At 43.2% G+C, this 21,894-nt stretch overlaps 4 protein-coding genes across 4 annotated transcripts in view; 2 read left to right on the forward strand and 2 right to left on the reverse strand.

The window, feature by feature from the left end:
- Window positions 1-21,894, reverse strand: part of LOC143373918 (uncharacterized) — a 222,420-nt gene that overhangs the window by 117,965 nt on the left and 82,561 nt on the right. The gene's annotated exons all lie outside the window — the stretch shown is intronic.
- Window positions 15,215-16,238, reverse strand: LOC143370342 (uncharacterized). Its single transcript, XM_076815335.1, has 2 exons — window positions 15,929-16,238; window positions 15,215-15,836 (listed from the first exon to the last, which is right to left on the reverse strand). Exons 1-2 carry the CDS (start codon window positions 16,042-16,044, stop codon window positions 15,215-15,217), a joined length of 738 nt encoding a protein of 245 aa, XP_076671450.1. The 5' UTR covers window positions 16,045-16,238.
- On the forward strand, window positions 17,648-19,662 carry LOC143370346 (uncharacterized). Its single transcript, XM_076815348.1, has 3 exons — window positions 17,648-17,730; window positions 17,801-18,887; window positions 19,657-19,662. Exons 1-3 carry the CDS (start codon window positions 17,687-17,689, stop codon window positions 19,660-19,662), a joined length of 1,137 nt encoding a protein of 378 aa, XP_076671463.1. The 5' UTR covers window positions 17,648-17,686.
- On the forward strand, window positions 19,472-20,524 carry LOC143369476 (uncharacterized). The gene has a single exon (XM_076813498.1). The coding sequence runs from the start codon at window positions 19,704-19,706 to the stop codon at window positions 20,382-20,384; it is 681 nt and encodes a 226-aa protein (XP_076669613.1). The 5' UTR covers window positions 19,472-19,703; the 3' UTR covers window positions 20,385-20,524.

The following is a 21,894-nucleotide window of genomic DNA, read 5'->3' on the forward strand; positions in this document are numbered from 1 at the left end:
TATCCGCTCTGGTGATGGGGACCGCGGCGGCTGCGGCAGCGGTTGCCGTAACCGTCGCACGTCGATCCACGGCGGCGACGGTAGCGATGGGGATCGCGGCCGCCTTAGCCGCAGGGGCCCCACTTGCCGATACGGTAGCCAAGGCTGCCGCAGCCGAGTCGCCATCATGGGGCCGACCGCCATGCGCGGCGCGGGGGGTGGCACCACCTCCTCCTCCACCAGCTGCGCATTCAGCATGTAAAATATGCTCTAGAACACACATACACAAAACGTCGATATAATACTGATATATTAAACATATTAAATATCAAACGCACAAATCAATGCAAAGTATCACATACTTGCAGAGGCGGTGAAGGCGGCGAAGGTGGCGAAGGCGGCGAAGGCTGCGAAGGTGGCGACGGCGATAACGGTGGCGAGCCCCAATCCGGCGACGGGGGCGACGGTGGTGGCGAGTCCTGAAACATAGAAACCCGCGATATAATATTTATACAAACGTCTGATTTTAATCTCACACGATTTCAAAGGTTAAACGCGATAAATGTTAAAAAAATATTGTTAAGTACATACCTCTGGGCTGTCTCGGCACTCTGGAGCAATCCGTAACAATCCCATTTATTCTTTTTTTCCGAAAATGACACTCATAAAAAAAAATCGGGCTAACACTGTCATGATTTGAATGCAACTGGTCTCGATGCATCTCCTGGCTCTTGCATGTCAAAACCCCCTCCTATGATGAAATCGAGAAATGCATAGCTTTGCAAAGTAGGATGCCTTTGTTCTTCGCCATCTTCATCACAGGCCACCTGCATTTTCGCTGACCATCCTCCTCCATGTACTTATCTTCTTCTTCACTGACCATCCTCAGAGTGCACTTATCATGTTCTTCGAATTCTTCTCCCTTCTTCTTTGGACACATCATTCGACTAGACCATACCACTCTGATCACGTATTGAACATCTATCGTACCACTTTCAACGTCTATCGTACCTCTCTGAACGTGTATCAAACGTGTATCGAACCACTTTGAACACGTAACGTACCACTTTGAACATCTATCGAACGGGTATTGAACGTGTATTGGACCACTTTCAACGTCTATCGTACCACTCTGAACGTGTATTAAACGTGTATTGGGCCACTTTCAACGTCTATCGTACCCCTCTGAACGTGTATCGAACCACTTTGAACACGTAACGTACCACTTTGAACATCTATCGAACGGGTATTGAACGTGTATTGGACCACTTTCAACGTCTATCGTTTCTGCAGCCCTTTAACATATACGACGTGGGGTGTGTCATCTTCCTCGTCGATCGCATCGGCTACAGCTTTCATAATTAGCTGTTTAGCCATACTGTACGGAACGTCTCCATCTTCCCAACGTAGTCCATGATGTTTTGCCAACCAACCACCGGATGCTCGATTTGTCGGATTTTGTAAGAAGATATTGTGGCATCGAACTCCCAAAAATATAGTGCGAGAGAATTGTTCCCTTTCGTAGGATAGCCACTTCCTTCGCGACAAATCTTCCATCGACGATGAACCCTTGCAGGTCAACGAATGTTTGTACGCTTCCAAGACAGACTGGAGAATGTTGTCTTTCTCGTAAAGCATCTCGATTTTCACGATGAAATTTTGTATGAATTTGGTACAGGAGAGGGCGGGCAAGTAGCGCAGTAATTTAATTGATTTTGCGCACCACATTTGTCAGCGGATTGTATTCAACTACCCGATCGTGCAGAATCAGACAGTAGGCCGTAGTATTTGCAGGTACGTTTTCTTTACAATCAAATTCTATGCGCACGTCCACGGTGCTATTCTTGATCGACTCATTTTGTCGCGAGCAATCAATCATCACGAGGGGGCCAAATTGCAAAAATTGGGCCATGGTGAATAATGCCTCGTTGCAACTATGTCCGTAATACGATTTACGAAAATGCGTATACATGTTAAATAAGATGGCGTGCCTATTCTTGTCAAAGTCCAAGTTCATGTCATCGTACGGGTAAAATTCCGAGTTGAGAAAAAGTTTTACATTGGTCAATTTGCAGTGGTCAAATCGAGTAACATCTTCAGTCATCACATTCTTTCGAGCAGTCTGTAGAGCAAAGATAATGTATCGCGGCTTCTCCAACTGTGCAGCTACCTTCACGGCCCACGAATGCTTGGTCGTGCTCTGTAAGAGAGGATACTCGTACAGATCCCACGAGCGAAAACTAATGCTCAGGTTTTGTCCACTTTCCAAAGCATGTAGCAACGACAGCTTACACACACACACAACGTCGGCGTATAATAATTTATTTTTATGAGAAATTTTATCAGAAATTGTTTCGAACGATGTCGGGAAAGATCGGCGTTTCTCGACACCGCGTCTTTAGAATACCATTGTAAAATAAAAAATTATTGTATTTATTAACTCGTTCTTATAAATAGCGGAATTATTGCATAAAAATAAAATAAAATTCTTTGCATATGTATAGAAATTATTATATTTATTAACTCGATCTAATAAAATAGTGGAATTATGTAAAATAAAATTGCTCACACATATAAGAATTATGCAGCGTCAACAAATCTTAAAAATTAGGCCGTGGGAGGAGGAACACGGGTAAATAAAATTGAGAAATAATATATGTTTAAGAAATATATATATTGTTACAAATAATAATATGAAAGAATAATATGAAGGAATAATATAGAATATAGAATATAATAATAAATAATAGAATATAGAATATAGAATATAATAATAAATAATAGAATATAAATATAAATATAAAAAAAAGAATATAATATAAAAAAAGAATATATAAAAAAAAGAAGAATATAAAATACAATTAAATAATAATAAATATAAATAAAAAAAAAGAATATAAATATAAATATAAAAAATATAGAATAAAAAAAGAAAAAAAGAACATAAATATAAAAATATAGAATAAGAATAAAACTAGTGCGGCGACCGCGGTGGTGATGGCGATGGTGATGGCGATGGTGATCGCTGCAGCCTAACCGCTCTCGTGGGGCCCGCCGCATTCTCCTCGGCCAGCGCCGGTGCCTCATCCTCCACCACCCGCGCATTCATCATAAAATATAAATTCTAGAACACACAAAAAATTGATATTATATTTATACAAAACATATTAAATATCAAACGCAAAAAAAAAATGCAAAGTATTACATACTTGCAGCGGGGGTGAAGGTGGCGGCGACGGCGACGGTGATGGCTACGGCCAGCCCCAATCCGGTGACCACACCCTCGGCGACGGGGGTGATGGCGGCGGCGATGGTCCGGCTTGTACCCTCGGGGGTGACGGTGGTGGCGAGTTCTGGAACATAGAAACCCACGATATATAATATTGGCACAACCGTCTGATTTTAATCTCACTCGGTATAAATGGTTAAACGTGATAAATGTCAAAAATATTGCGAAGTACATACCTCTGGATTCTCTCGGCTCTGCGCGGGATCGCACTCTGGAGCAATTCTGTGCAATCCCATTTTTTTTTTTATATAAAAATGACGCTCGCAAAGCAATATGTGACACCTTCGCGATTTGAATGCAACTGGTCTCGATGCATCTCCTGGCTCTTGCACGTCAAAACCCCCTCCTATGATGAAATCGAGAAATGCATAGCTTTGCAAAGTAGGATGCCTTTGTTCTTCACCATCTTCATCACAGGCCACCTGCATTTTCGCTGACCATCCTCCTCCATGTACTTATCTTCTTCTTCACTGACCGTCCTCTCCTTATTCACACGCATCTGCTTTCCCTTCTTCTTTGGGCACATCATTCGACTAGACCATACCACTCTGATCATGTATTGAACATGTATCGAACCACTTTGAACACCTATCATACCACTCTGAACATCTATCGAACTTGTATTGAACATGTATCAAACGTGAATCGCATCACTTTGATCGCATATCAACCGTGTATCGAATCACTTTGAACACATAACGTACCACTTTAAACATCTATCGAACGGGTATCGAACATGTATCGAACCGCTTTGAACGTGTATTGAACGTCTATCGTACCGCTTTGAACATCTATCGAACGGGTATCGAACGTCTATCATACCACTTTGAACATCTATCGTACCACTCCGAACATCTATCGAACGTCTATCAGACCACTTGAACATCTATCGAACGTCTATCAGACCACTTGAACATCTATCGAACGTCTATCATACCGCGTTGATCATGAATCGTACTACTACTTGTACATAATTACAACTATCGTCTTAATCTAGCGTACATGCAGAAGGTTGGAGGTTGAGGAGGGTGAAGAAAAAACAGTTATGCATTAAAAATTGATTATATTTTATTTGTGTATTTCCCTCTGGCGTTTAGACCACCAGTTGAATATTTTAAATACATTTTGCATGGCACAGTGTTTTGCGTGTCTGCCACATCGCAGAGTATTAACTACGTTTAGCTTATTTAGGGATTTGATATCCTCGTAGTCAATGTCTAGCGTCTCGATGATCACGTCCCCTCTCGTATTTTCATCGAGGAAATCCATGAGCCAATCGCGTTTCTGCAGCCCTTTAACGTATACGACATGGGGTGTGTCATCTTCCTCGTCGATCGCATCGGCTACAGCTTTTATAATTAGCTGTTTAGCCATACTGTACGGAACGTCTCCATCTTCCCAACGTAGTCCATGATGTTTTGCCACCAACCACCGGATGCTCGATTTGTCGGATTTTGTAAGAAGATATTGTGGCATCGAACTCCCAAAAATATAGTGCGAGAGAATTGTTCCCTTTCGTAGGATAGCCACTTCCTTCGCGACAAATCTTCCATCGACGATGAACCCTTGCAGGTCAACGAATGTTTGTACGACCATTATCGATACAATTTAGAGGTCCGTTCGCTTCCAAGACAGACTGGAGAATGTTGTCTTTCTCGTAAAGCATCTCGATTTTCACGATGAAATTTTGTACGAATTTGGTACAGGAGAGGGAGGGCAAGTAGCGCAGTAATTTAATTGATTTTGCGCACCACATTTGTCAGCGGATTGTATTCAACCACCCGATCGTGCAGAATCAAACAGTAGGCCGTAGTATTTGCAGGTACGTTTTCTTTACAATCAAATTCTATGCGCACGTCCACGGTGCTATTCTTGATCGACTCATTTTGTCGCGAGCAATCAATCACCACGAGGGGGCCAAATTGCAAAAATTGGGCTACGGTGAATAATGCCTCGTTGCAACTATGTCCGTAATACGATTTACGAAAATGCGTATACATGTTAAATAAGATGGCGTGCCTATTCTTGTCAAAGTCCAAGTTCATGTCATCGTACGGGTAAAATTCCGAGTTGAGAAAAAGTTTTACATTGGTCAATTTGCAGTGGTCAAATCGAGTAACATCTTCAGTCATCACATTCTTTCGAGCAGTCTGTAGAGCAAAGATAATGTATCGCGGCTTCTCCAACTGTGCAGCTGCCTTCACGGCCCACGAATGCTTGGTCGTGCTCTATAAGAGAGGATACTCGTACACATCCCACGAGCGAAAACTAATGCTCAGGTTTTGTCCACTTTCCAAAGCATGTAGCAACGACAGCTTATTAACGTCGTTCAGCGTCACGTGAGGCATCCGCCATTGCACTTTAAGTAATTCAATTTCTGGTTCCAACGTCGGCGATCCTATTAGAGAATTGTTATCGTTGCGCGATCGTATTAAAATCAATTCGTGACGTGCATTAATAACCATGCGTTTGTAGTCCTCGCAAAATCCCAACAAATATTTGAGCGGGATGCAAAAATTGAAATGATTTTTCACTATTAGCTCATCGTGCCGTTTCAAGCCCCATCCCGCATTCTCCATATTTTTGTCTTCATCAGATGTCATCGATACATAGTTTTTAAGCCTGCTAGTTATTCCAACGTTTCTGTTGCGATCAATCTCCACACCATTCAGTTCGTATCGAATCTCATCAAATATGAATGCCATGCAATTATTTCCCAACATCACCGTTGATACATCATTCGGCTTATTTATCGTCAATTTCCCCTCCAGGAGAGGAAACTTTCACACGGTAATGTGTATAAATCCTGTTGCTGTATAGGTATTCTTATCTCATCGCTGTAACCAAACGTCGTGTTGACGTAAGGGTTGTATGTGTGAGTCTCAAGCTTGACGATGCGATCATCAAACTCGGCTTCGCGCCAATGCTTAGAATGTCGGTCATTTTTCAACTTAATTGCGTACAATGAATCCCAGCGATTTCAAAAATGCAATGTTCGCAGCACTGAGCCTCTTCTTTTTAGCGTAATCAGAGCTGTTGCAGTTGTTATTGTAGTTCTTGTTGTTGTTGTTGTTGTAAACAATTTCGTTTGGAAGAAACGTGTTTCTGGAGTCGTTCAACACAAGGATCTCATTCGACCGCACCACATGTATTATCATCGACGTCGTCGTACGTGCAGTCTGATGGTAATCTCTTCACCTCGAAAATCAAGCAACCGTCCGTCTTGATCCACAACGCGTATCGTTGGATCCGAAATGACCTGGGCGGTGATTGGAAGGTAAATGATCTGCGCGGGCGTTTCCGATATCTTATGTCCCGGCGGTACTCTGGGAGAAAATTCATGTATGGTATGTACGCGCTTCCCATTGCTGTACGCGCCAGTGGTCACGCTACATTCTACGCGCATAATGTTCACATTCATGATATTAATCGGATCGTCCGATTCGTGCCACTGTCCCGGTTCTAATACGCGATTCGTCGAGAATCCCAGTAGCGATCCAATGTTATTGGGCTTCGTAAAGTCTACAATGAACGAGCAGTACAGCTCACTTTTCATGGTGTTGTTGTTGGGGCGCAACACTATAGGATACTCATCGTTGTCGCTGCCATCGTTGGCATTGGTGCCATCGAGTTTTTGAGGATACCGCTCGAGTAATCGCTGTTTCAAATGCGATTATGACGCTGCATTTCCTGCAGCTGATGTTGCGCCGCCTTATTATCGTTTACCGCCTTGGCGATCCCCGCTGCTCCACCGGCTAATGATCCGAGAACACCTAGCAGCGGGAGAAGTGGTAATATGCCACCTCGTTTTGCCACCGGAAGAATCCGCTTTTGCGATGCTTTCTTTGGAGTCCTTTTGCGGGTTTTTGTTTTCATCCCCATTCCGATTTTCGTCTTAGCTTTCATAGCTGCCCAAACAGCTGTAGCAGCACCTCTTTCACCCAGAGTCGAGTCTCGCGCAACGATGCGTTTTCGCGCTTTGTCAGCGAGAACCTTATCTGCCGTGTGCCTTTCACCGAGGTCGTTGCTACGCGAATATGCAATATCGTGTTCGCGACACGCTGCGTCCAACGGATTGATGCCTCGATCGCCTCTAGCCAATCGTTTTGCCAGATGAGTTCCTGGACCACAAAACTGATATCCCGGAATATGTAATTCGATAGGTAACGCGTTTATCGCCCGATTTAACAGACCACAACCTTTCTTTACTCTCTTCGACGGCATTCGCTGCAGTTTTTAATCAATGGTGCTGGACCGTCGATATGCGTTCGCTGCCAAGGGCGATTATAATGTTCCAAGCACCGACGATACTGCTGAACCTCAGAATCGGCTTTTATATGCTCGGGGAGTCTGTCCCACAACTGATCGATGTGTCTGCCAAACTCTCGCAGTAGAATAATCTTTGGTATATATTTCAACTGCTCAGCGGTTAGGTTTCGAATATAACAATTATCCGACAGGATCAGAAGCATTTTGAATAATAAGCTGTTTTGCTTCAGCGCGAGCCTATAAATAGAGCATATCGCAGCTTCGACGTATCAAAATCATTTTTCGCAGTTCACGGAGAGGATGCGATTCGTGCGACAACCTGTGGCGATACGCGTGACAAATTTTGACGATAAATCGCAAATGATGTCTCCGAAAACGAGACGCAGACACGGTAGCATGCTACCAAACACTATACGCTGCCTCATTTGTGGCCCATCAAATTGTGGAAAGACAAACGTGCTGGTCAGCTTGTTGGAAAGTCCTCACGGCGTGTGCTTCGAGAACGTGTACGTGTATTCCAAGTCGTTGCAACAGCTAAAATATAAGTATTTGGAGAATTTATTGACTCCGATAGATGAAATTGACTACTTTACATTTTCGAATAACAGTGACGTCATCACACCGAGCGAATCGCTTCCGAATTCGATTTTTATCTTTGATGACGTGGCATGCGATAAGCAAGATACGATAAGGGAATACTTTGCAATGGGGCGCCACTCGAATGTTGACTGCTTCTATCTCTGTCAGACATATGCAAAGATTCCCAAACATCTTATACGCGATAATGCGAATCTGTTGATACTGTTTAAGCAGGATGGTACCAACTTGAAACATTTGTACAACGATCATGTAAACACTGATATGTCTTATGAGGATTTCTGCGCTTTATGTCGTAACTGTTGTCGTAATTGTTGACAACGGGAGTATGGTTTCGTGGTAATAGACAAGGATAGCGCGATGTCCAATGGACGTTATAGAAAGGGATTTAACGAGTTTGCGGTACCGTGAGATGCTCAATCGTCGTCAACACGTCGGTGGGAAAGCAACGCCCCGCGGTGCAACGATGATCGATATCGATAGTCTGGAGATTGAGGATCGCGAGAGAATAGCGAAGGAAATTGCAAAAACCAGCGAATCCATTCGCAAGAAACATCAGGCTTTGAAGACCGGCAAGATGGAGGAAGATATCGCGTTGCAGAGATACTTTAAACCTATCGTAGAACCCTTAAAACATATTGTGGAAAATACCGCAGCAACAGAAGCTGACACATCACCGCTGATGAGTACAGACGTAGAGGGGAATGAAACATTAATGCCTAAAACAAAAATACAGCCTAAAGGAAACACATCGCCCTAGATAAAGAGGAAACGACGCTTGTCATCGGAATATTCGCCCGTAACCTCCACACCAGTTCAATCGAAGCGGAAACGACAGTGTTACGTGAGGGCGTTAAATTTTAAGCGACCCAGCGGTTGAGTCTAATTTTCTTCACGCAACGCTTAACGAATTAAAGATTTTAGCAATTTGCACGTATTACGCGAAAAATCAGGATTGTTTCGGGGTACGGCTTTTGTCTACAACCAATACAGGTTGCCCAATCAGGATGTGGCATTTTTGGAGAGACTGGTTCGAAACAAATGAGACAGATTTAAGGTGAATGTTACCATGTATTACAAAATAAGAAAAAGGGAAATTAAAGGTGGAACATAAATGGGGAATTTACATGGGTTTGACAACGATAAACAATATAAAAGGTCCGATTGCGATGATGTAGAACTTTAACAATAGTTGGTTTTGTTTCGGAGGTTACAATTACACGTTGGCGACAGACGAAGGACAATAATTGATCGGCAATAATTAATCGAGGGAAAATCCCGTAACCCACTAAGTGGTTGAATCGATTATCGCGTTTGTATTCGATTTTTGCACATTCGCTTGAATTGTTTAGAGAGGTAATTTGGTCGGTGATTTATATTACAGAAATAGGAAAAATTTCAGAACGCGGTACACGCCGAAGGGAAGGTAACAGTTGACCGAGGGAAATCCCGTAACCCACTAAGTGGTTGAATCAATTATCGCTTCCGTACAATATCATAGATACCTTGAATCACTCACCGACTCGGTACTAGTAGAGATTTGTTACATTTTGAACGGCTTACACTCAATCTCTCGCTCTCTCTGTCTCTCTCTCTCTGTCTCTCTCTCTCTCTCTCTCTCTCTCTCTCTCTCTCTCTCTCTCTCTCTTCTCTCTCTCTCGCTGGCGTGTGCGTGTGTCTCTATTATGTGATCTGGAGGGTGCCTGCGGTGCACGATGTTTAAGCAGAGGACACCACACAATACACTGATGTTAAGTGTTAGCAGTTTCGCGTAAGATAATCTGGGTTTTAATTAATATATGTAAAATAAACAGTAGTTGAAACAAGAAAACGTATATAAATGAGTCTCTACGGGGACTGAGTCTTTCCGTTGTCTCACGATCACTCGGAACTCCAGCTCAATCACTATTTTTACAAACAGCAATATGTCCCTCGGACGAATCAACCGCGCACTACGCGACTTGCTAGCTGACTGCCTCGAACGAACGCAAGGGCCCAAGCGCTTGGGACTTTACAAAGAACCCAAACTGCTGAGCACGCATTTCACACGCGGCCCACCACGTCGTCGCCTCAGACCGTTCCTCTTAGTGCTTGGGTTTTCGAACCTTATCGCATCCGGTGTTCCAAGAACGTCGCGCAGCATTCGAAGATTCGACAGCTTCATATGGGAAAGTATGCCGTGGCGTGACAGACTTCTAGCTAGATTACAGAGAGTTTTGGTTCACAGATCATTGACAATTGATCGAGGGATTCCATGACGCTCAATGGTCGGATCAATTGTCAATATTTTTAGAAAAATATCGCGTGAAAAGTAGCCGACACGTAACAACAGAATGTCGCGTCAAACGATTTCACCGTTCCTCCCAAGCCAATAAATACGACATTTTCGAAACTACTCCCGACGAGTCGTTTGTAACATCTAGTAGACATCAACTCCAAACATCCGAGGGACAAGAAACGTTTCGCAACCACTTCGGTCCGCTGGGACAAAAATACATGAGCGTAATCCTAAGTAGTGATAGGGATACAACAATGGACTATATGTATGGCGTATACTTTGGCGATAGTGGAACGATGCTTGGGGATAAGGCTTTCGATATAGACAAGGATGATAATATAATCATAGATGGTGTAAGGTACGGAGGAACGTCCGGTCTTTACGAACTGATTTTCAAGAGAATTCCTGACTGATGCTTTGTACACCGATGCCGATAAACAAAAATACAAAAGTATACTGCTGGCGACGAATGCCCACAGACGCGATCATGACGCCAAAAATCCCGTATTGAGTAACAAGGGATACAAATACAAATACGTAATTGCACCGTTACTCCTACCGCGCATCAGATGGTAGGGCAGGGAAAGGTCTAAGGACACCGCGAGCCATGGTGGTAAACGATAACAAGATTGATTACGTGCACTGGGACGATCCCAACGAGATGGTGGATCGATTGCGTTTGCTGGAAGCGTCGCGTCAGGCTGGTAACAACTCTCATGATCCTGAAAGTCTATCGATTATCGAGGAACTCCGCAAGGTAGGCCTCATTATAAATTAAACCGCACGCCGACGATGTGTACTGTATGCGTCGAGATGCCGATCAACAAATTTGTGGTATCGCTCGAAAAGAGTGGAGCAGCTACAATGGACTATTACAAATGGAGCGGTATGCTTCGAAATTACATGCGAGATAATGCTCTTTGCGTGACCGGTGCCGACTTTGATGCAAAATCGCGCAAGATACGACGCGTAGCTCAGCCGGTGGCAGACAGCGATGCCGTCAACAAACTATACGTGGAAAAGAGCATTAAACTTTTGAGAGAGCAGCAGGAAGAATTAGAGAGGAAGCTGGTCGTGTATAAAAGAGATATGCTGACGTTGCAAAACAGTGTGCATAAGATATCGCAGGCTTAGAATTCTATCCCGCAGCAGCGCTGCGAAGGAGAATCATGCGAGACGATTGAACTTGACCAGAATTTCCTCGGGCGGACGGGGGCACATAATGCACGTACTCGATAATTATCGCATCATTCGTGGCAAAGATACATCTGCGATCAAACATGCAGCCATTATCGAAATCCATGAGTGAAGAAAACCATGGCCACAAGAAGCTACAACTCGTTGAGGAATTGCATGCTCCAGCTCGAAGACATATCCCGCGGAGACGCGTCATAGTGCATGGATACGACGATCTGTGGCAAGCTGACATTGTAGAAATGCGTCCGTACTCGAAATTCAACCAGGGTCACCACTACATACTCACCGTCGTCGATGTGTTGAGCAAGTGTGCATGGGCGTTGCCGCTCAAAACTAAAAGTGGCGCTGAGGTGACTATAGCGTTTGCAAAGATAGAGATCGATATCCGAAAAATTTGCAAACCGATCAAGGAAAAGAATTTTACAACGCCGATGTGCAGAAACTCTTGACAAACCATGACATTAATCATTATTCAACGTATTCGGTGTTGAAGGCCTCCGTCGTAGCACGTTTCAATCGAACTTTGAAGAACAATATGTGGAAAATGTTTACGCTCAATGGAACCTATAGATGGACCGATGCGCTACCGCGTCTACTTGCAGAGTATAACGCGCGAAAACATAGAACCATCAGAATGCGCCCTTGTGATGTTACCCCTGCGATCGCCGACATGCTGCTAGCCACCATATACAGCAACATAAAGATCGCTGCTTCAGCGAGATTCAAGCTGGGCGACTTTGTGCGCTTGAGCAAATTTAAAACCATCTTCGACAAAGGCTATACACCGAATTGGAAAACGGAGGTGTTCGAGATAGCCAAAGTACAGGTAACTAACCCTGCAACGTATCTGCTCGTCGATTCCTGTGGAAAACCTGTTGCTGGGGGATTCTATGATCACGAGCTGCAACGCGTCACCGTTCCTGATGTATATCTAGTGGAAAAAGTGCTGCGTAGAAAGGGGGATAAGGTATACCTCAAGTGGCTGGGGTTTGATAAATCACACAATTCTTGGATAAATAAGTATAATGCATTGTAAAATAAAAATAATGTATTGTAAAATAATAATACATGGCACAATAAATACATTGATACATATACATATACATATACATATACATATACATATACATATACATACACATATACATATACATGTGTGAACAATTTATTTAACATTTTGCTGTAAGCGACGTCGATAATATCATTCAAAGGCACATGCCAACAGTTCGCAATCAACAAGAGATTTATCATCGAAATATTCACTATCACGTATAGCTTTAACAGCGCAGCACGAGTCTAAAGTTTCATCGACGACATCGCACCGCTATAACACGCTCGCAAATTTGAAAACTTCGTCTCAACATGATGTGTGGTTTCATAAAGAGCGATGGTGAAAAGCAGACAATAAAAATAGGATTCTGGAATATTCATGTCTCTGTTAGCCCAATGATATCCAATTGTTCTATGTATCTTTATTTGCTAGCCCATGGATATCAAAGAAAGATACATAGAACAATTGGATATCATGTTGTTACAATGAACTTTCAAGAAAATTACTTTTAATCAAACTATAAACTATTGTTAGCAAAGTTTCGGATCACACGCGTCGCAGGATCGGGATACTCGCGTGGAGGCTGTCTTTGAATTAAGCACTTTAGTTTAACACTAAATTTAATCTTACGTATAAGTCTATTTACAGTTATGGTACAATAAAGAGTTATGGAGCACAATTATTAACACAGTTATTTAATTCTAATTTAATAGCAGCGGTACTGGCTTCCCGGCACGGTTAGCGAGTTTAATCTTAAACAGCGCGAAGCACGCGGAATCGGCACGATTCTCGAAGCAAGCAAAGCGCGTTTCAAGCAAGGCAAGCAAATTAGCAGGCGAAAGCGTTTAAACAAGTGTTATCTCTCGGATGGCTCGTCGACAAGTAGATCGAGGAAATCTTGCTCGATTTCCTCGACTCCGCGTGCTCTCCCCCTTCCATCGATCGCCGAGATAAGATCGATGATCCACATGAACAAGGGGGGATAGAATTTTGCGTCACCACGCCTGAGTCAACTCGGGCTCGGGAGATGGCGCAATAAGTGCTATTTCTCGAACAACTATAATACTATTTAAAACGAAAACTAATGAATTCTCGGGAAGGTAAAGCTGAACTGTCCTTTTTGACGATCTCTTTTGGAATGCCATCCTTTTTATTCCTTTTTTAAATTCCGCATTCAAATTATCGACCTTTTCCGGTTGCTAAACTACCACTTCCGTTTCCCTTCCGAGACTACATTCAAGCGCCCACTAACAGTTTGACCCTTGCGTTTTCGATTGGCGCCAAAATAATTTCGCAATTCAATCATTCTTGACTTCATGTCGTCATTAGTAATAGATTGTAAAGTTCGACTATCTATTTGCTCAACCCTGTGTAAGCATTGTAACGAAATAAACGATACATCTCAATTAAATTTATTCATTATTTTTTTATTCTCCGACATATGATTTAAAGAGTTAATTAATAGTAGACTCCACGTCGCGGGACGTGACACGAAGTTTTCAAATTTTGCGAGCGTGTTACAGCTGTCATAGACTCAGGGCGGAGTCAGAGGCCTCGTTCACACGAAGAGAGTATCATTAAGTTCAAATTTCTTTTTTATAATGATATTTTTACAATGGAATTTTACAATGGAATTTTATAATATCCCCAGGGCAGAGTGTCGACCGAATCGGGTACGATATGCCGCTTGTCGTCGTATGGACTTAGAGCGATTTTGAGTAGTATTACAAGGGGGATTCTAATTCAAATTTGAGTTTCAAGGTCATGATAACCGACCTTGAAATCCAAATTTGAGTTTGAAAATTTGTTTTTTTGCCGGCGGGCGGCGGCGGATGACGTCATAGAGATTGCGGAGTGGTGGGGGGTATAGCGCGAGGAGCAGATATCGATACCGAACCGATACACCGAAGTGTACTCTGGAGCGTGGTACAGACTGTCGGTAAGGAAGGTGCTACTCTGGAGCGTGGTACAGACTGTCGGTAAGGAAGGTGCTACTCTGGAGCGTGGTACAGACTGTCGGTAAGGAAGGAAATATTAATTTTATGATATTAATATAAATGAAAAAACTCGGGGCGACGGGGCTCGAACCCAAGACCTCCGCGGTACGAGTCAGCCGCCTAACCAACTCCCCCAAACGCCGTCTCTCTGACATTAGTCTTTTCCGAATGGTACATAGCGAAACCAACAGAGCATCACACACACACACACAAACACACACACACCATGAGCCGTTGCCAAACATCTGGGGAAAGAGAGAGCATTAGTGGTACAATCACAGTTATTTTAAAGCTAAATTCGGAGACAGCACTACATAGTGGTACAAGTTCATTTATTCTAAAGCTAAAATTTTTTCAAAGCGTTCCGATTTAACGTCGCTGCGTTTCACGCGATCTCGCGTAATTCGAATCCTCTGGAGCAGCCGTGCGGGATGATGTGACTTGGCGGCGCGAATGATAGAAAGAATTATGCAGCGTCAGCAAATCTTAAAGTTAGATGACGAGGAGGATGATGGGCGAATGAAATGGTACAAATCATAAAATTAAAACAATATAATTTAACATTTTTTACTACGAGCATCATCTACAATATGATTGATTGCACACGCTAACAATTCACAATCGATCAGTGAATGCTGTTCGAAGTATTCGCTTTCAGAAATTAATTTTACATAATCTGTTGGCGCGGTAGCGCTACGTAGAACGTCTACGAAAGTGGCATATTTACTGCTTACAGAGTACATATTTTCAGTTAGCCACGTATACATATGTTCAATGCAATGATTGTACGCGAATAGTTTACACATCGTGGCTTCAGTCATATATATGACAACGCGATTATCGGTGATTTTAATAAGTTGATCATCATGCACACGTGTGAACACTAGTCGTAAATGATCAATTATAATGTGAGTTTGAGGCGATGTTGCGTTGCTGCGTAATCGTTGGAGTATGTCCACCTCGTTTTGTAGCAGGAGTTTCCACGTAGACATTGAAAAGCTTAACTCGTTGCCTTTATTGTCGGCTATGGCGATCTCGACGTGACACAAATCCATACCAATGCGAATTCCTATAGTTAGACGTTTATAAGCTGTTGCAGTCAGTGGATAATCACGCCCCAGGATCCGTACGATTGATGGTTTCGATGTTTTCATCGTTTTTAGCGATACGGATCCAGAACTGTAAGAAACAAGTACATGAAATTGATACTTTGGTCGTTTGCGTTTACAGTGAATGAAGTAAATGAAAAGTGTATAGTAACGCGTACATACCTCATATTGGATTGTTGATGATGATGTTGTTGTTGCTGCTGTTGTTGGCATTTATTTGGAAACCCACTATCGTTGCCGGCTGCGCAGGATGAATCGTTTAAGCTGTGTTTGTACATTTTGATGTGCACTATATTTTTTATGGAGTACCGTCTGTTCCGTCAAAGTCACTGAGGCTACTGAGCGATTGATGGAATAGCGTCCGAGAGCTCGGCTTAAATAGAGGTGCAATTGCCTCCCCCACCACAGCATTTTATTTTAAAGCTACCAATTTTTCCATAATGTTTTTTCAATCTTAACATCGCAGCATATCGCTTGATTGTATGTAATTTGAGCCCCACCTTCAAGCATAAAAGTCTCGACACGTGTTGAATGTAATGTAATATCTGTGAAAGCGCTGAATCTTAGAATTATGCGGCGTCAGCAGAAACTGTGTCGGATGATTTGCGCGCTAATTCGTCATACGCGCGAATCATAGAAAGAATTATGCTGTATCGGTAGAAACTGCACAGAACCATGCTGGGACGGATCGTCGTTTTTGCATGCGGTGCATTCGAGGGATGGGGGTACGCCAAAAGAGTTAGGCAGAGATACCAAACCATGGTATCAGTCTTAAAAAGCGCACTCTAAACTGCACAAAGTCTCAAATCGCTGCAACGTGTTGCACGGAAAAGACATATTCCATTTACAACCATGGGAGAATTCGCGCAAGTAGAACGTCAATTGTTGGATCAATCTGCGCGATTGATTTCACAGGAAGAATACCTCGCGCGGGAAGAACGGTGCAACGAGTGTATGGAATCGTTGGAAGAACACAGCCGAGTGAAACGCCCCCGATTATCGATCGGTGTTCAGCAATCGCTGGTTGCTCGAATCGCGCAGCTCGAAGGATTAAAATATTCGTTGCGCGGACGTTTCATGCATGAAGGTGCCGGACATTCGAGCACAGGACTTTTGTGGCGCGAAAAAGACACTGCATTCGATAGTCGCGTATTAACCGATGCCGTGCTAAATTCGAATTATATCGAGCCGCGCAACTTCCTCCAGGATGCGGAGACCATTGTGTTGGAACATTTACGAGGCGCCTTGAGGAAACGTCGAAGCCTCAAAGTGAACACTGTGTTCAACGGCGAATTTGTGGCGGGGGACAAACATGCTTGTAAAAGCATCAATACCCGAAACTGCGAACTCTTCGGTACATCCGATCTACAGGAGTGGTACCAACGATGTGTCATCGAACCCACCCTGGCATCGTTGGAAGAGTTCCAGGAATGCGACAGCGGATGGGCATTGACGAGGATTCTCAACCTAACCGTCAACGTTAATAAGTACAATCCGCTGCGTGCTGGGTGTCACCACAAGTTGCCGCGGGAAATATTGATGAAGAAAGCGACAATTAGCGTGCGATCCGAGGATAACGCCTGTTTCGCATGGGCAGTGGTCGCAGCTCTCCATCCCGCTGAAAGAAACCCTCATCGGCCAAGTTCATATCCACATTATACATTGGTGCTAAGTCTACAGGGCATTGAGTTTCCAATGTCCACGAAGCAAATTGTAAAGTTTGAACGGTTGAACAACATCTCAATCAACGTCTATAGCTTCGAGGAGAAGAAGAAGACGGAAAAAGGGTTGACAATCTTTCCACTGCATCTCACCAACCACAAGAGAGATCAGCACACAAACCTGCTCTACATGCCAGAACAGGGGGACAGCAATGTGGGACACTTTGTGCTGATCAAGAACTTGTCCCGACTGGTGAGCATGCAGTTGAGCAGGCACAGAGAAAAGAAATTCATCTGTGATCAGTGCGTATATAAAATTATGAAATATTGAAACATCCCCATGAAAAAATTAAATAAAAATTTGATTTTATAGGTGTCTGCACTACTTTGGATCCGCTGAGAAGTTGGAGGCCCACACAGTGGATTGCCGAGAGATGAACGACTGCGCCATTCTGCTGCCTAGCCAGGACAACAATTGGCTCAGTTTCGATGGCTACGGCAGGAAGGAACGACTCCCCTTCGTGGTGTACGCCGATCTAGAGTGCATCATTGAGAAAACGGAGAATGTCCAGAAGGATGCGGGGGAGCACAAATTGTGCACGTACCAGAAACATAAGGTGCATAGTATTGGCTATTATATGCATTGCTCGTACGATGGATCGTTATCAGCATATCGATATTATCGCGATGTGGATTGCGTTTCTTGGTTCGTGAAAGAGCTGAAAAATTTTGCGGATTTTGCTAAACAGATCCTGGCCAATAATGTTCCCATGGAAAAGTTGACGAAAGACCAGTGGAGGGCATTTCACAGCGCGAAGCATTGCCACATTTGTGAAAAGCCATTCAAGGCTGATGATAAACGAGTGCGCGATCATTGCCATCTATCCGGACGGTTTAGAGGCCCCGCACATTCGAAGTGCAATTTAAATTATAAAAACGCGTTTTACATCCCAATAGTTTTCCATAATTTATCCGGCTATGATTCGCATTTTATTATCGAGGAAATAGCTATCGCTTTCGAAGGCGGCGTTGACGTATTGCCCGTAACTAAAGAAAAATATATTTCATTCACGAGAAATGTCGAAGATACGACTGAAGAATCAGACTCGCGAAATTGTATTAAATTGCGATTCATCGATTCGTACAAATTTCTCAATACCAGTCTCGACAAATTAGCATCTTTTCTTAGCGCAGATAAATTCAAAATTTTACGATCCGAATTTGAAACATTATCCATCGAAGATTTCAATTTATTGACGCGAAAGGGTGTATTTCCATACGAATACCTTGATTGCGCGAACAAGCTGCAGGATTCATGCTTACCACCGCGCGAGTCATTCTACAGTTCGTTAACGGGTGAGACTGTATCTGAGACCGATTACGCACACGCCGAGAATGTCTGGCAGCGTTTCGGGATTAGAACCTTGGGCGAATACAGCGATTTGTATTTGAAAACAGATGTCTTGTTATTGATAGATATTTTTGAATATTTTCGCGAAAGTTGTATCAAGAGTTATGGATTAGATTCCGCGCATTATTGTACTCTACCTGGCTTTACGTGGGATGCCATGCTAAAACATACCAAAATTACGTTCGAATTGCTCACAGACGTTGATATGGTCATGTTTATCGAACGCGGTATAAGTGGCGGTTTAAGCCAATGTTCCGGAAAATACGCACAAGCCAATAACAAATACGTGTCATCTTACGACGCATCGGAACAGTCATCGTACTTGATGTATTTTGACGTGAACAATTTGTATGGATGGGCAGTGTGCCAGCCCTTACCATACGCCAAATTTCAATGGGTCGAAGATGTCGCAAATTTTAACGTGTCTTCGATCACTGTCGATTCGCCCACGGGATACATTCTTGAGATAGGTCTGGAATACCCGCAACGTCTACACGACGCTCACGCCGATCTACCGTTCTGTCCAACGCGTGCCAAACCACCTGGCAGCAGACAGGACAAGCTACTCGCAACATTATACGATAAGCAGCGTTACGTTATCCATTACCGCAACCTGCAGCAGTGCACGCATCACGGTCTTCGTATTACAAAGATACACCGCGTGCTTAAATTCGCTCAATCTCTCTGGCTCCGCGATTACGTCGAACTCAATACACGGTTTAGAACAAGCGCGACAAAGGATTTTGAAAAAAATTTGTATAAATTGATGAACAACGCGGTATTTGGGAAAACTATGGAAAATGTGCGAAATCACGTAGATGTAAAACTTTTAACACACTGGGATGGGTGATATGGCGCGGAGGCAATGATCGCGAAACCGAATTTCCACAGCAGTGTTTTTTCGGAAAATTTAATAGCTGTTGAATTGCGAAAACTCGAGGTGAAATTCAACAAACCGATATATGTGGGTATGTGCATTTTGGACATATCAAAAATTTGTTTGTACGAATTTCATCATGAGTACATGTCTCCCCCGCACGGAGAAAATTGTAAAAATCTATATACAGACACAGACAGCCTCATTTATCACATTCAATGGGATGATATCTACGAGACCATGAAACACAATATCGATAGATTCGACAGAAGCGATTATCCTATCGGCAATCCATATAATATGCCCCGCTTAAATAAGAAGGTTCCGAGGCTGATAAAGGACGAAAATAATGGGATGGTAATGACCGAATTCGTAGGTCTTAGAGCGAAAATGTATGCACTTCGCGTAGACGGTAAAAAAGATACGAAAAAAGCGAAAGGCGTCAAGACCAACGTCATAGCCAGAACGATAACTTTCGACGACTATGCGCAGTGTTTGCAAAAGGAGATCGAAATGGTTCGCAGACAATCATGCATACGGTCTAAATTGCATAAAGTGTACACCATTTCAGAATCCAAAATCGCTCTAAGTCCATACGACGACAAGCTGTATATCGTACCCGATTCGACCGACACTCTGCCCTGGGGACATTATAAAATTCCGTTGTAAAATTCCATTATAAAAATATTATAAAAAAGAAATTTGAACTTGATGAAACTACACATCATGTTGAGACGAAGTTTTCAAATTTGCGAGCGTGTTATAGCGGTGCGATGTCGTCGATGAAACTTTAGACTCGTGCTGCGCTGTTAAAGCTATACGTGATAGTGAATATTTCGATGATAAATCTCTTGTTGATTGCGAACTGCTGGCATTTGCCTTTGAATGATATTTTCGACGGCGCCGGCAGCAAAATGTTAAATAAATTGTACACATATGTATAACATTGTATTTATTGAACCATGTATTATTATTATTATTATTATTTTACAATACATTATTTTTATTTATCCAAGAATTGTGTGATTTATCAAACCCCAACCACTTGACGTATACCTTATCCCCCTTTCTACGCAGCACTTTTTCCACTAGATACACATCAGGATCGGTGACGCGTTGCAGCTCGTGTTCATAGAATCCTCCGGCAACGGGTTTTCCACAGGAATCGACGAGCAGATACGTCGCGGGATTAGTTGTCTGTACTTTGGCTATCTCGAACACCTCCGTTGTCCAATTCGGCGTATAGCCTTTATCGAAGATGGTTTTAAATTTGCTCACGCGCACAAACTCGCCCAACTCGAATCTCGCTGGAGCAGCGATCTTTAGGTTGCTGTATACGGTGGCTAGCAGCTTGTCGGCGATCGCAGGGGTAACATCGCAAGGACGCATTCCGATGGTTCTATGTTTTCGCGCGTTATACTCTGCAAGTAGACGCGGTAGCGAATCGGTCCATCTATAGGTTCCATTCAGCGTAAACAGTTTCCACATATTGTTCTTCAAAGTTCGATTGAAACGTTCTACGACGGAGGCCTTCATCACCGAATACGTTGAATAATGATTAATGTCATGCTTCTTCAAGAGTTTCTGCACATCGGTGTTGTAAAATTCTTTTCCTTGATCGGTTTGCAAATTTTTCGGATATCGATCTCTAAATATCTTTGCAAACGCTTTAGTCACCTCAGCGCCACTTTTAGTCTTGAGCGGCAACGCCCATGCATACTTGCTCAACACATCGATGACGGTGAGTATGTAGTGGTGACCCTGGTTGAATCGCGAGTATGGACGCATTTCTACAATGTCAGCTTGCCACAGATCGTCGTATCCACGCACTATGACGCGCCTCCGAGGAAAATGTCTTCGAGCTGGAGCGTGCAATTCCTCCACAAGTTGTAGCTTCTTGTGGCCATAGTTTTCTTCACTCATGGATTTCTTAAATGGCTGCATGTTTGATCGCAGATGTATCTTTGCCACGAATGATGCGATAATTATCGTGTACGTGCATTATGTGCTCTCCACCGCCCCAAGGAAATTCTTGACAAGTTCAACCGTCTCGCATGATTCTCCTTCGCATTGTTGCTGCGGGATAGGATTCAATGCTTGCGATATCTTTTGAACGCTGTTTTGCAACGTCAGCATATCTCTCTGAAACGCGACCAGCTTCATCTACAATTCTTCCTGC

Source organism: Andrena cerasifolii, chromosome 1 (assembly GCF_050908995.1).
Source record: "Andrena cerasifolii isolate SP2316 chromosome 1, iyAndCera1_principal, whole genome shotgun sequence".
Classification (NCBI taxonomy): domain Eukaryota; kingdom Metazoa; phylum Arthropoda; class Insecta; order Hymenoptera; family Andrenidae; genus Andrena; species Andrena cerasifolii.